The 15234-nt window shown below is 37.6% G+C and overlaps 1 protein-coding gene across 6 annotated transcripts in view; it reads right to left on the bottom strand.

Moving 5' to 3' along the window:
• The window catches only part of MEGF10 (multiple EGF like domains 10), a 107461-nt gene that overhangs the window by 22354 nt on the left and 69873 nt on the right, over positions 1-15234 (bottom strand). For all 6 annotated transcript variants that reach the window (XM_049796460.1, XM_049796465.1, XM_049796461.1 and 3 more), the window contains 3 exons: positions 13798-13961; positions 11263-11365; positions 1377-1523 (listed from right to left, as the gene is read on the bottom strand). In XM_049796460.1, the coding sequence (XP_049652417.1) occupies positions 1377-1523; positions 11263-11365; positions 13798-13961 (414 nt within the window). The remainder of the gene's footprint in view (positions 1-1376; positions 1524-11262; positions 11366-13797; positions 13962-15234) is intronic.

Raw genomic sequence — 15234 nt, 5'->3', positions numbered from 1 at the left:
TACACACTTGATACAAGTTATGTGGCCAGATCTCTCTAGAGAGATTAACTTTTCCAAGTGAAACAGTGCCAAAAGGTCTTCCTGTTTACCGAAAAGGCACTTCTGACTGGAATCCAAATTATTCATATGACCTTTGTCTTCCCAGCCTCCAGACTGTGCATCAGAGAGGGGCTCTGAGAGCCACTGGATTGGAAGCCTCTTGTCCAGGTTATAGGCACAGTTCCAAAACACAAGGAACATTTTTACATGTAGTGTTACACTTAAGCCTGCCTTTGGATTAACTGATTAACTGCAAGGCCTTTAGAGATTAGATAGTGAGAATAATTACTGCACTTAGTTAGACATGCTTAAGGAATATTAATGCCACACTAATGTGGGATTTAGTAGTGCCACAGGCAAACACATTCTTCAGCTTGAAATCTTGCCATTCCTGGACTGTTAGGACTGCATCATCCTCTGGTTCTCCTTCTACCTTCTAGTAATCATTTCATGACATCTCCTGCCTTTTAAGCTTCTTGGAGGACCTAGTAGCATCTCTGCTTGGCCTTACCCCACCTGCTTCTTGACCCTGTTTCTGGGAGACCTCCTCTGAAAACAGGGCTACCCTCCCAAGTGCAGAGGACTCACATTTCTCTTCTCTGAACACCTTTTCCTCACAGTTCCAACAATTCAAACTGAAAACAGCTAGACTTCTGGCAGACTGTGACAAATCTTCTCGGGAGGGTAGATATTTTGCACATCATTTTATTTTTGCCTCTCTGTTTCTGGTATGATTTGCCTCAGTTCATCTGTATCTCTCATCTTGTAACATCTAAATTTTACAGAGACAAATTTTTCAAATGCAATGATGGGTACCTATCATACCTTCTGCTTACTGTGAGACCTGATCCCACTGGCGATTCTTTGCTGCTTCAAACTAAGTGTTAAAAAAAGCAATAACTAAGCCAATGATACCTACCAAATTCAATAGGAAGCTAAGGTTTCTAGCTTCTGAAACTCATGCATGTTTTATTTACCTACCAAAATACCTATTACAAAATTAATGTTCATCATTCAATCACATTTGGAAATGCTTGCCTTTAGAATGGAATCCCCTACTAAATTTGTTTCTTAGAAAGTCATGTGTATAATGACATCATGGCACAGACAGTGAATAAAATTGTACCATAACAAGAAGAGTGCTACTAGTTGGAAATATTTGTTAATTTCAGATAACACTTATTCATGTATATTCACACATTTTGACAAAATGTCCAATCAGGGACTGTTTCATAGTACTTCATACTATAATTAACAAAGCATTATAGTATTATATGACATGTACTCCAAGTAAGGGAGAGAGAAACAGAGATTTTAAAGCATTTATTTGTCCTTACTTCTCTGACAAGTGGTGCCTCTATATCCTGGTGCACACTCACAGATTCCATCATCCGGAGAGCAGGATGCTCCATTTTTGCAGTAACAAGACAACGAGCAATTTGGACCCCACTGTCCCTCAGCACACACACTGTCACAATGAATGCCTGCAACCATAAATAAATGAAACTGTCAGCCTTTGTAAAGAACTCTTATGTGTAGTTAGTTTAAAACTTTGGTCCTCTGAGGACTCATTTTTAAAACACAGCTTACAAAACCCATTTATGAATACATATCACTAACATCAGGAAAATAGAACAAGAACAAGGTAAATTTGTATCTCTGCTCCTGCCTTCCCCCAGAACAGTGAATTTCTTTCGTATTCCAGTTTCAATGAGATGTACATAAGGGCTGATCCTGAGTTGTGTAACAGGAAAGCACTTCTGCAGTTTTACATGCAATATAAGAGCTCCATGGGATGCTACCTCCAGGCTTTCTGCCCACCAATACTTTAAGATCTACAAAGATGAATGCAAACCTCTCAATAGTATAAAGAGTTCCATAATTTTCCAAGACCTTTATACATATAAAAATTTTAAAAGTTCTTTTATTCCTCTCACTTTCACCACTAATATCAATAAAAAGAATCAAAAGTAGAAAGTAATGCAACTGCAGCAAAAGAATTGCTTTTGCTTCCTCCATAATGCCTGTTTCAAAACAGTAAAAGCTTATTTTCACATTTTATGTTAGGGAGATGCATGACAAAAGGTATTGCAGAAACTTTTCCTTCTGAATGTAAAAATTCTTAAGGTCTGACATAATTTTGTGTAATAATGGGGTGCAGGACATAGAATGATTTCTAATTAGTGGTGAGCTGATTAGTGCTCAGCCTCATACCAAATGGAAAAATGTAGCACACACAAAGGGTTTCCAAACACACCATGTGAGCATTCCAAAATGCTTAGCTGCAACAGTGTAAAGGATGCTGGTCAGTCAGTGCTTTGTCTAACTATTTTTGGCATAAAATTGATTATAAAATGGCCACAACCTGAACCCCTATACATAAATCATAATACAAACCTTTAATTATAATAATCCAATCATGGGATAGTTTTTGTCTTTGCAACGTAGCAATATTAAATATAACTTTCCTGTTTGTTTCTTCCACTATCTGCTTTTTAAAAGCACGCTGAATGTTAAATGCCAGCAGGCACCACTGTGGAACTCAGACCATATTGTGTCTACAGTACTTCGCATTAACAATTAAGTATTATTGTAGCGCCTCTACTGAATGAAGCCCTTCGCTAAGGGAAAAAGTGGATTGAATCCAACCACAAGCATGTCTTGCTTTGTAAGTATTTCCAGCAAAATATGCCACAGGTTCACTGCCTGCCAGAGTCCTAAAAAAGCAAAACAGTTTCACATGTGACAAGAAAAAGATCTTTTAACTTTGAAGAGCAAAACCTATTGTTCATAAAAAAACTGAAGAATAATTACACTGTTTACTTATAGAACAGACTCAGAGGTGATTCCTCAACCCCCACAGCATGTGCCATGTAAAGCTGCCTATATCCAAAGACTAACTCTCTAAATAGCGGAAAGGTGAAGCTCCATACTCTCAAATTATTTGTTTCTCTGCAAGACAATCAACAGATGGAATAATCAAATATGTGGCTCAATGGACTGCACCAACACCAGCAAGAGAGAAAACACGTGCCTTTTAGAATCCAGAGGCTAATCAGCAGCAGACAGTACACGGGCCACCTAAAAGCCCTAACTGTACAATGATCATTAGTTAATACTGACCTAAAACAGATTTATTGTAAAGAAAATGAAAGGTTTCTTATATCATTACTTTTCCATTTTTGCCTGCATAGGCAATGTCATTCTTCTATCTTCATCTACATTTGAGAGGCAGTGTAGACTTGCTTCTCAGTAGCCTGGGTGAACTTTTTCATTAACTCCTGATTTGTGGATAAATAGATAAAAGAGAGTGGTTTGATTTTGAGAGATGCTGATGCACATGAGCAGGATGAGATCACAGCATTTTTTTAGAAACAAGACCACTTATTTCAGATGCATAAGATTGCTCTGCTTGAGGTTCCCAAATTTGCAAACTCGGGTTTGTAAGTCTGTCAAAGCACAAGCAGACACATGCAGAGCATTTCAGAATTAAGTCTGGCATTCTGTTCATGTGAGTGTTATCTGTCATATCATACATAGCTTCACTCGGTGAACCCTGCTAAAGAAAAGACATATTTCACAGAGTCTTGATGGGTTTCAGTGGTGTTCAGTATACAATGGTCACTATTAACAAGTCAGTGGTTGCCAAGAGTTACCATAGTGCATTATCAGAGATTATGCAGACCAGTGACATACAATAACACCAGGAGCAATTATATCGTCTTGATCTGTGCACAGAGGATGCTTTATGACAGCATAGTGTCAAAGGGTGATACTGGGCACACTGGGATAGAAAAGATAATGGGCCCCATGCTGCATAAAGCCACAATACTTTAAAGTGCCAACAACTACCATTAAAAATGAAAAAGGAAAAAGTTCCCCCAGTACATAACAGGGAAAATTACGCATTACAGAAACTGAAAAAATGACCTTTCCTTTCCCACTTTCACCCCCTATGAGGAGGTAGTCAGGTGAAGAATGATATCCCTCTACTTAGCAAAGAAACAGTGTATCCTAAATATCACTGAATAACAATTATGACAATATAATATACTGTAAAAGTGCTGAATAGTACTTCTGATTTACTATAAAAGGAATTTTATTATATTCACCATTGATCATAAGCAAAATCAATTTCACTCCTGTGTGTGTCAACAATGAATGCAGTAAAGCAGAATACAAATTCATTTTGTGATATATTGCATCTCTGCTTATAAAAAGTTTTAAATCTCGCTCATTCACTGTTATTTAGATAAGATCGCAAGTCACTTAAAAATGAGAAACTGTTTTTCACATCTTACAGCTGTATAAATCAAATACATGTATTTCTGAGAAGGAATAGGTTAGAAATATTAAAAGGATTGAAAAATAAGAATTTTCCAGACTCTGATGCTTTGTATGAAATTTCAGCAAAGCAAGCTATGCTTTTATAGAAAAGCTAGAAATTAGTGAGGAAAAAGAAACATTTTTACTAGAATTTACAAAGCAAGATTAGACTCAGCTTTTACAACAATGGTATCAACAGTGTACTGGCTTATGATTGCCACAATTTCAAGTGAGTATTAATCTCTTATGCAATAAAGTTGTTTCTGATAAGTTTTCATGTTGATTTTAATACCGATAAGGATATCTGTGAGGAGATGTTTTTGCCAGAGCTAGGGACAAAGAGCTCTTTGATGGCCTTCACGAGTTGCTAGGCAATAGCTGAATGGTCATGATAAACTTCAGCTAAGCTGCTCTGAAGAAATGCTCATGCATTTAATGCCCAGTGCTTTATGCTGGGGGCCTCACATCTAAATCAGCATTCCCCCAGCATTCGTAATTGCATGAATGAAGTAAATACTTCTTTAGGGATACCAGTGTTTCCACCCATGCTAGCAGAGTGTTTACATACTCCCTATGCTATATTTTTAAGTTGAGACTCAATGATCCATCCGAGTCAGAACCACGGAGAGCTAATTTCTTTTAGCACTCGAAGGGGAAAAAAAATCTATCAATTATTTCTGACAATCTTCCCAGGAAAATTTATTATTGGACTAAGTGCTATTTTCCAACTTATTATGTTTCCATTAGTCTGATACAAAGTCATCTAAACATTAAAAATAATTTTTTTCATAAAGAACATGTACTTGCTACACAATTTATCTTCACAACACATGGAACTTTCCAGTATAGTCACTCAGAATTAAAACCTATTTGTATATTGGTGTACTTCCCATATGTCAGAGCTAAACTGCATATACAACAGCCTAAACAAGAAAATGATGAAGCCCTCAAAACTTGGGGAAATCTTGATGTCATTAAAGCTAATGATACATATCCATTATGGTCCAAGATCTCACCCTTCATATTTAAGAGAAAAAAACACTAGATCACTTCTGTTCAAGGAAGCTGAGACTTCTGATGGTGAGAATTGCTTCCCTACTTCTCTATCAAATGCTGGATGAGCAGCCCAAAGAAAGGGGGGAAACAGCACAGGGAAGTGGTGAAAAACTTCATAGGCACTATTTAGAAGTACTCTCACTGTCTTTAAGGGAAGAGAAGTACCTTGCTCCCTAGGTGAAGATAGCCAGAAGACTAAATAAAAGTGTCTCAAGTTAAGGAGGTAATGAAAGGATCAAAGATTTTTCTCTAGAAGTTCAGGCTGCTGCTTCTTCACTGCAGCAGCAGGAGAATTTGCGCCTGCAAGTTTTAGTAGGAAGCCAGCTACAAAAGCTTGTCAACAAAACCAGTGCTGTACCAGAGTTTGAAGGCAAACATCAGTATCTGCAAATTTTAGTGGAAGAATCACTTCTGAGATATTCCCAGTATCTTTCTGAAGGCCATACTGTTGCTACATACTGTTATCCACTCCAATGATGCTCTTCTTTTCATTTTTTTTTTGTCATAAGAAAATAGTATTTCTCCTTTTCTTACCTTCTTGATAGGTAGAAAATGAATGCATTTAATCTACTGATTTAAAGTTCTTCTAAAAGAGTCATATTTCTTCCACATAAAGACCCACCACAATCCATAGGAAATAGAGATAAAGACAAAGTGAAGTCCAGACATAGGGTAGGCCAGACATCTTATTGAAGGATTCATCTCCCTAATTTTGGAAAGTAAACATGCTGTTTATCATGACACAGTGCCCACATACAGTTTCACTTTGCAGCACACTGGCTATTCATCACAGTGGGACTTTGTGCTTCAGGAGCCCAGGGGAAATCAGCCAAAGTTGAGGGAGACCCATGTTTCTTGCAAGAGGTTCTTGGCTTGGGTGCAATGGGGCACCAGCATCACACATGCTGTTCCAGCAGCAGCTCATTTCTCAGCCTTAAGGTAAGGGAGACCCATGACAGTGCTCTTTTATAAAAGTATTGTTCTTCTATGTAGGAGGGGGGAAAAATATGCACTCATTAAAAGCTGAGGAGCAAGGGAGAGTTCTAGTTCATGCTTCCCAGGGGACCTGGTTATTTGCACCAGTGGGGAGGGTGTCAGATGACAGTCCTCCCTGTTATAATCCAGCAACAAATGTGCCTCTTAGAAATAACGTCAGGAGCACATGGAAAGACACAGCACTTCCTCACAGAAACAATACATCTGGTGATGGGCAATCTGACTAGTGTCAGCAGGTGTCCGGCACAGCAAAAAGTCACCAGCTCCCTATCTGCTGTCGCATATGGATGAATACTATGCATGCTGGTAAAATGTAGGCTGATATTACTGCATCTGTCTTTTCCATAAACCAATGCTATTGTTTTGGTGCAGCTAGCAGACTAGTGGTATTTCACGATCCTTGGCACTGCACAACCTTTAAATTGATTTTAAAAATAACAAATGTCGTATCAGTATGACATGACATTTCTTCACAAACAGAAAGGTCCGGCAGAACTGCACCCAAGAAAGCACAATAGTAATGTGTTACCAGTAACATCCACATCACTGTAATACAGTAATAAATAAACTGTCTGGAGAATAACCCTTGCCCTTTTTACAATGCTTTAATGCGAAATCTCAGTTTGCGAGAATATGAATTCTCTAATCTTTTAGGCAATTTGGAAAAACTGTATTTTGACAGCTGCTTGCAGAACAGATAAGATTAAGGGATGAAATTAACAGTTACGGTGGTGCTTGCTGGATTGTGGTCATTGAGAGAATTGGTAGAGGTGGCTTATTAATGGAAATTAGCTTAAAGTTTTGGTATAAATTATTAGGAGAATTAATTATCATTACCTATTGGGGATGTAAATTTTCTGTGTCTTTCTTCCACTTTTTATTTTAATGGTTCTTTCTCTTCTCCATTGTCTAGCTATTACGCTCCCTCTGAAGGAAGAAAAGTTATTTATAAGATACAGTGAAAATGTCAAGGGAAGAGTGTTTGGGCAGACATTATCCTCTGTGTGGGCAAATGTTTCTCATTTGTGCCATCCTGTCATGTGGCTCCTGGAACATGATGGAATGGTCAGATTACCAGGACAATAACATCACCCTTAACTCTTGCTTTTCTAAGCAGAATTAAGCTGCTGTACAGGGAGCACTTGGTGTAAACTACAGGGAGGGCACAATTTCTAACAGGAGTCCTATAAACAAAGTCACTTTTGTTTAGGATGAAAAATGTAAGTGTTGTCCTAGGCAACAGAACCTAAATTAAAAACAGAAACCCTAAATTAAAACAGAACCTAATTAAAACCAATCTTAATTATTTCTTGACTTTTATAACAGCTCACAACAATGCGATAGTCAATAACTGAACTGACACTTTCGTTGATAACTAGGATGTAAGGAGCAAAAGATAATACATTGGGCATGTTCAAAAATAAATAAAAAACTACTTAAAAAAACCTAAACCATATAGCATCTTGTTGTTGACCCAGTGCTCAGCTGCAGCTCTATCTTAAGACTAAACTAAAGGGTAGCATGTTAGCTAGGTTGCCCTTTCATACACGAGAATAGCAGTTGTGCCCCCTTCAGCAGCTCAGAGCTCCCCCAGCACCCATTGGGCCAGTGATCCCCCCTCAACATGCAGCATGTTTCCTGTTCCCCAGCGTTATGGTACAACTGTGTTACCCAGCAAGGGAAAATTCTTCCACCCTTCATTTATTTCTGCAAAGTTATATAAACTATTCCCTCTGATGAAATTCCCTGGGGAAAGCGTAGACAACTGCTCTGTTCACAGGGCTGAGAAAAACATTGAATTTAAAATATCTTTTCAGAAACTTTATATAATTTTGGTGCCATCAAAACATTTGGGAAAGTTCACCTTGGATTCATCAATTTATTCTTGTTGAAAAAGAAAAAAGACTCACAAGCTCATCTTTTTAAGCTTCTTCAAATGTACTTATTTTTTAACACTACCTACCCAATGTTTTTTAAACAACTGAATCTTTCATTTGGGTTAGATAAGTATTAGACTGATCCAAAACTCAGTTTCTCTTTCTCTTTGGTTTTTTCGGTAGGTAACACTAACTACCAAAACCTAGTAAGTCTGATGGTTACTTTAACAAATGTAACGGGAAAAATCTAAGCTATTCTAACATAATTTGTTGCATTTTAGTACTTTCCCATATTTTCACAAATCCTCCGTCTGCTTCTCCACCTATTATACATATAAATATGTATACAACCTCCCTTCTTAATCCTACAATCTAATGCTATTTCTGCAATGTAACATTACAGTACAGCTATTTGAGAACCTGTTTCTAAAGTATTATCTCCTTTTTTTAATCATTCTAAATATAAGTATCTACACAAAGACCAGATTCCTCATGGGTATTGCTCTGACATGTGAAGTGTGGGAGGAGGATTTTTCCAGACACTGGGTATAAAGCAAACTATGCCGTTTATGTCAAATTGTGTGTCTAGACATCACCAACATGTTGAAACTAGTTTGTTACACACGCTGTTGTGTAAATGACATTAACATCATCCATGCATGGATACTCAGTTTTATCTATAATTGCACATGAAGTCTCCTTCTAGTGAAATCTTTTTCCTTCTAAATATGAAGACAAAATAAGATTTCACTTAAGCAAAAATATTGTTTCCTTTTCAATACCTTGGTTCAAGCACAGTCAAGGTTTGTGCTATGCTTGAAACCTTTGTCACATCCCAGGTCAGTTATACCACACTGGCTAGGTAATATTTATAACCTGTTACAAAAAGTTGCTGGATTTTTAGTATGGCCTTTCAAAACTATCTATTTTAATCTGGCTTCATTCATTAACATACTTTTGGTCTCTGATGATTTGTCTCAGTTTTAGAAAACTCACAATATGTATTTTGAGTACATCTGGAACTTGTGAATGGCTCTAACTGCCTACACCATGGTTGCTCAAGATCAGCAACTGTTCATATGTTTTTAATGTGGGTATTCTTTATTTAATACATTTATTAATTTAAGAAATCATATTTTGAGCAGATCCAAATATAAGTTTGAGAAAGTGTGTCCAAACACACAGACAAAATTACTTGAAACTACCTGAAAGTAAGAACAGTCATCAAAGGCCATTAATGTCATAACAAAATAAACACAAAGTAGTGTCTCACAAAACAGCAATAGATGGCATAAGGCTAATAGTATTTTTTCATAATTTGCTCAAATAACTTTAATTATTTTTGCACTCTTGTGGTAGTCATTTCCCAGAGGTATCTGAGTGGCTGATGGTAAGTCACACTGCAGTTTGTGGCAAGAAAATAAAACCAACAAACTCCTGGCTCAGTTAGGTGAGTGCTGGCTCTGGAAGCCTTTCTCTTTCACACCAAAAAGGGTGACAATGGGAAGACACAACAGTGAGACGGGCCTTCTCAAAGAACTTGGCAGAAGCTTAATATACAGACAAATTGCACAAATAATAAATGGGTTCTGTATACACTACAGATTTCTACTTCCTAGCCCCGCCCTAATAATAATAAAAGTCATGTTTATCAGAAGAGAAAGTAGAAAAAACACCAGGTAAGCTGTAATCAACTGCAATTAGTCAACCTGAATTGTAGACACAGAGTGTTAGGTACTTTGAACAGAATGCCTGTGCACCATCTACAGAGCTACAAAAAAAAAGGCATATAAAAATCAAAGTTTTGGGAAAAACTCAGTAAAGACTCTATTTGAGGAAGTCATAAGTGCTACACAAACTTTTGTGAGCACAATGATTTGCTAAGCTTGTCAAATAAATTACTTGCTGCAGACTGTCTGCTCACCTCCATCTACTATGTCTGAAAGCACCAAAGAAAAAAGAAAACAATTATATCATGAACCTGGCAGTCAGTTAGGAAAAATACTAACTTATAAATGAGTGGATAATAAATAATAGTAGGTTCTACCTGAAATCACAAAAAAAAATCTCCATTTCACAGCTGAAACATGCTTTGTTCATTTAAGGTGTGTTTTTCGTGCTGACTTCCCATTATTAAATGGAAGGAGTCCATACAGACAGGTAACATGAAACCTGACCCTCGCAACACTACAGTATCACAGTGAGACACAAAGCCCAGAACACTCCAAGAGGGGCAAACTTGTAGTGTCAATTAATCCTTACTGAAGATGGAAGAGTCTTCCCAAGTTTTCCCAACAGTTGGAACTTAAAAATCTATGTGAGAGCTAAAACTACTTCCTAGAGAAAAAGGGAACATTTCATGATAGCTTGCCCTTCTGCATAGTTTTGTCATATTTTCAAAAAATCTTGCTTTCCACAAATGAGAGAGTACAACAACAGTGCCAAACACAAATTTTGATGAATAATTAAATATATAGTTCTTGAAACCATGGAAATGCTGGAGAAACTCTGAAAAAAAAATGCAACAATTCTCACACAGAACTAAGTATGTGAAGAGAAACGTAATTTTCTCAAAAGTTTGAGAAATGGCAGCACAGCTTCTGCACAATTTATCCTCTTTTTGGCTACCTGAGCAAAGCTTTTTGAGTTCCTGGATGCAATGCTTTACCTATCAAAGCTGCCAGCACAGCCTTGAATATTTACAGCTATTCACCAGTTTCATAAGGAATCATACTGAGGAGGCACCCAAGTTTTAAGATTTCCCCTTCTATTCCCAGTTTTCTGCAGATCCCATGCTCAACAAAGTTTCCACACCTGTGAATCACAGAAGGGACACAGCAGCCACAGAATTGGCCCCTTTCTCCTTCCAACCCCACATACTCCTCCTCTACCCACAAAATCAAAAGGCAAGACCAAGTCCCACCATAGTGGAAACTCTCATTGACCTTCACAACAGTCTCTTTTGTACCTGACCATCCTGGCAGACAGCGACAGTAACCCGTGGTGGGATGACAACCATCTGCGTGGCTGCAGTCACAGCGTTCAGCGCAATCCATACCATACGTGCCGTCCTGTGGCAACAAAAAAAAAAAAAACAACCCAGAGATGACGACAACTGGTAGTTAGAAGAGAACAAGTTCTGGTCAGTCCTGCCTCAAAAAGCAACCATAGATCTCTCCTGAATCCGTAATCTGCTTTCTTAATATAAAAAGCTTCTGTCTTTTGGAACATTTTAGGGTCCTACTTTTTCAGTCTTTCATTTAAGAGGGGATGATAAAGAATTAATTACATTCCCTTGAAAAATCCCACACTAATGGAGCTGGAGACGGTGTTTCAGAACACAGTAACCTATGCTATCAGAGGCTGCAGTGAAGGCCTTCTTGTACTGTCCCTCTAATTTCCCTTACAGCTGAGTTCCTACTGCAGGAAACTGCGAGTCCCTTGGTCGGAAAGCAATTCAGTCTCCTTTCTGTCTCAGATCCTGAGGTCTTTATGTATTGGTCAAAAAGGATACCACACAGAGCCACAATTTCTAAAAAAGAATAGTAAAACATTATATTAAAATATATCTTCAGTGTGAAGTTTATTCTCTTGATTAAAAATCCTTCCCTCTGCACTACAGCATATACTATGTTAAAAAGAGAAGCTCTTTGGCTATGAGACAGTACACAAAACAAAATTATTATTTCACTATGCAACGTTTTTTGAACCAACAAGAGAAAATAAAGTTACAAGTTGAACATTCCTCTTGGTGTATTCAGCTGTGCCAAAAGGACACAGCTGATTTTCATGGAGCTACTTCTAAACATTTGAATTTGCCTTTTCTGCTTCTTCCGTAGAAGGTGACACATACATTTGGGGGTAATTCCATACAAAAATCAATCTGTGGAACTAAAAGGTACAAAATCTTTACAAACCCAATTAAAAAACATGCAAAAAGGTCAGGTTTTGGCTGTGGGGTTACCCACACCAAAGGCAAAAAAGGAAAAAGCCATGTCAGATTTAAAACCCAATCATTTAAATTTGAGGCTAAAAATTGTTCTCAGTCACACTAAAAATCAGAATAAAACCTATATGAAAATTCATCTGCTGTTCTTTGATGTTCATGCCTACATTTCTACTGAGTTCCACAGGATTTAGTTATTCAATACCCAGTCTTTCAAGTCTAAAGTAGAACAAAATCTTACATTACTTGTGTATAAGAAGCCTTTTGCTCATTTCAACAATACATTTTTATATGGAAAAAAAGAAAAGATTAAGCATTTCCTTTACATATAATTAGATTTGGAAAGAAAGGAAGTCCTCAAATATGTTGTTGAAAAATGGTCCTTTTGGACTGGAGTCCAAACTTCAGTCAAATATTGAGCAACAACCTGGGCAGTGATATTAATTTTCTGAAGTTATTGAAACAAATTGAAATAGATTGATTTAAATAAACTCCCTGCTCAAACAAGAAAAAAAATCAGACAACACTGGACACATTTGAATTAGTTTTCTGTTTATTCTCCTGCTCTGGAATTTTGAGGCAGAACATGCATTTTAAATATGCAAATGCTTGTGGACATCATTTGACACAGAGAGAGCAAGAGCAAGACAATGAGCATGGGCATGCTAAATTATCTGATATAGAAATGCTTTTAAGCATTATTTTGCTGTATTTGGAACAGTGAAGCAAATGCCATGAAGCAATACCTATCTTTTTTAATAAGTCAGTTTTGGAAGAGCTAATGGAGCTTGGGAGAGCTCATCATCCTTCAGAATCAGACACTAAGTGATAAATAAAGCTGCTTTAGAAAAAAAGAAAAATTAGTCTTCTGATGGAGATGCATTGTTGGAAACACTGCATAAACATGCACAGATGGTACTCTAATCAGCTTTCCAGAAAATTTTAGAATTTGTTTGCCACTTTACTCACTATATCAGTGTATGCTATGCCTCATCTTAAAAGCAAAAACACCCCCCCCAAAAATCACTTCTGAGTATTCCAAGAGCAGTTCAACAGAACAAATTTTCATTCAAAACAGAGGCATGGTTTCCAGTCTTACTTTGTAGTTCAGCTATTCCTATCATGTTATTGCTCAGTAGAGCTAGTCCAAACTGACAGAAGCTTCAATGTGATATGGGAGGGGAATCTACAAGGTTTATGTTCGGTTCAGGTGATTCCTTCACCATTATATTGTAATATATCTGTGTTTTCCGAGAAATTCTAAAGGAGCTGGTGAAAAGTTTGAGGTCCAACTTTAAAGTATGAAAGCAGAAAAAGTGTTCATCTGTGCATCTTCATTTTGTGTAGTCATTTTTTGTGTTCCTTGGTGTGCTGCACAGCAGAGTTCTTCCAGAAGAATTGTTGGTGCATGTTCCTGATCTTGAACCCAGTCATATATGGGCTATCAGGTGCAGTGTTCCTTAGGGACTTATCCCCATGAAGTCAGAAGAATGTCAGGAATGTCCTCCTGCCCAGTATTATCCTACAGTGCAAAAATCAGTGAAATTATTAAACTACCTGGCAAGGGAGTTCGCATTTTTCTCCTCTCCAGCCTGGGGCACAGGTACAGGTTCCATCCAGAGCATTGCAAGCCCCTCCGTTAAGACACTGGCAAGTTAAGTTACAGCCAAGTCCCCAGGTACCGCTGGGACAATTTATTGAGCAATCTACACCATGCCAACCTGCCAAGTATAAGAATTAAAGTGACAAATTAACCAGGTTTTCCCCCATTCCTCTCTGAGGACATGTTTCCCTCTGCCTACCATGTGGCAGCTCTCAGAGATGCACAATACTGGGCTAACATTAACTACAGGCTAGTATCAGCAGTTTCAGCTGAGGACTTGTTGGGGTTTGAACAAAGGTGCTCAAGGGCACCTTGTAACATCTGTGCACAGCACACATTTGCAGATGGGTGCCATGCCAACATACAAAAGCAATTGATGGGAAATCGGAAATGAAAACAGAGACACCTTGAAATTTCACTGAGAAGCACTAAACTATACTGAAAGTTTTAAGGTATAGCCTAAATATAAGAAATAAGGAATATTTTCCCTAGACTTAAGCTGCTGCTTTCATAATTCTTCCACCAGTGTTCAATACAGATAGTTCTGCAATACGGTTTTAACAGAAATCTTAGACAGAAAAAATAGTAAAAACATAAAAGTAGTGTATAAATCAGATTCCTCCAAGGATACGCAGAAGACCTTTTAGATTATTTTTGTGCTTGTCTCCAAATACAAAAAATAATGTAAGGGAAAATGGTTCTAAAATGCAGCATTCACAACTGATTATGCCTGATAGCAATGATTCGTAGACCGTGCACTGGATAGACAGAAATGTAAATGGATTTTTAAAAATGTGATCACCTATTGGATACAAGAGAAAAGGCGTGAGCCAGTCATACATTATCATCAGCAATGACACAAGCCAAGTTTCTAATTTTGTACCTTGTTTACAGTAGGCAAAGGGAAAAATAATTCTGCACCAAGCTTAATCAATAGACTATGCAAAACACATGTATAGAAATGAAGCTGCCTCGTGCCCTGGATTGATAACTTTGAATTCAGGGGTCACTTCAGGAAAAAATGTTATACTATTCTAGCTGGAAAATTGAGACACTTTGTCTCAAGTGACTTTCCAGGATGTATAAATTTCCTTCATTTACATGACAAGTATCTGGGTTTAGTTTAACCTCACCATTTGCTGTGCTTTTTCATCATAGTATGATTAAAACTGCACAATGCACAAGAAGATAGGATAATACATGGCTCAAGGAATAGTTTTTCTCCTTACAACCTGCTATTTAGCAGTAGCTACTCCGCTACTTTAAGAGAATTAAATCAGCTCTACTGTCTCCAGTGAGAGTAGAAGTTGGAAACTCTCCACATTTGCTACACGACTGATTTAATTGTATCAGTCCCTGACAAGTTTAGTGGCTATTTTTCTAGGCAACTC

Source organism: Accipiter gentilis, chromosome Z, assembly GCF_929443795.1.
Source record: "Accipiter gentilis chromosome Z, bAccGen1.1, whole genome shotgun sequence".
Taxonomy (NCBI): domain Eukaryota; kingdom Metazoa; phylum Chordata; class Aves; order Accipitriformes; family Accipitridae; genus Astur; species Astur gentilis.
This window is presented reverse-complemented; position numbering and strand designations above follow the sequence as displayed.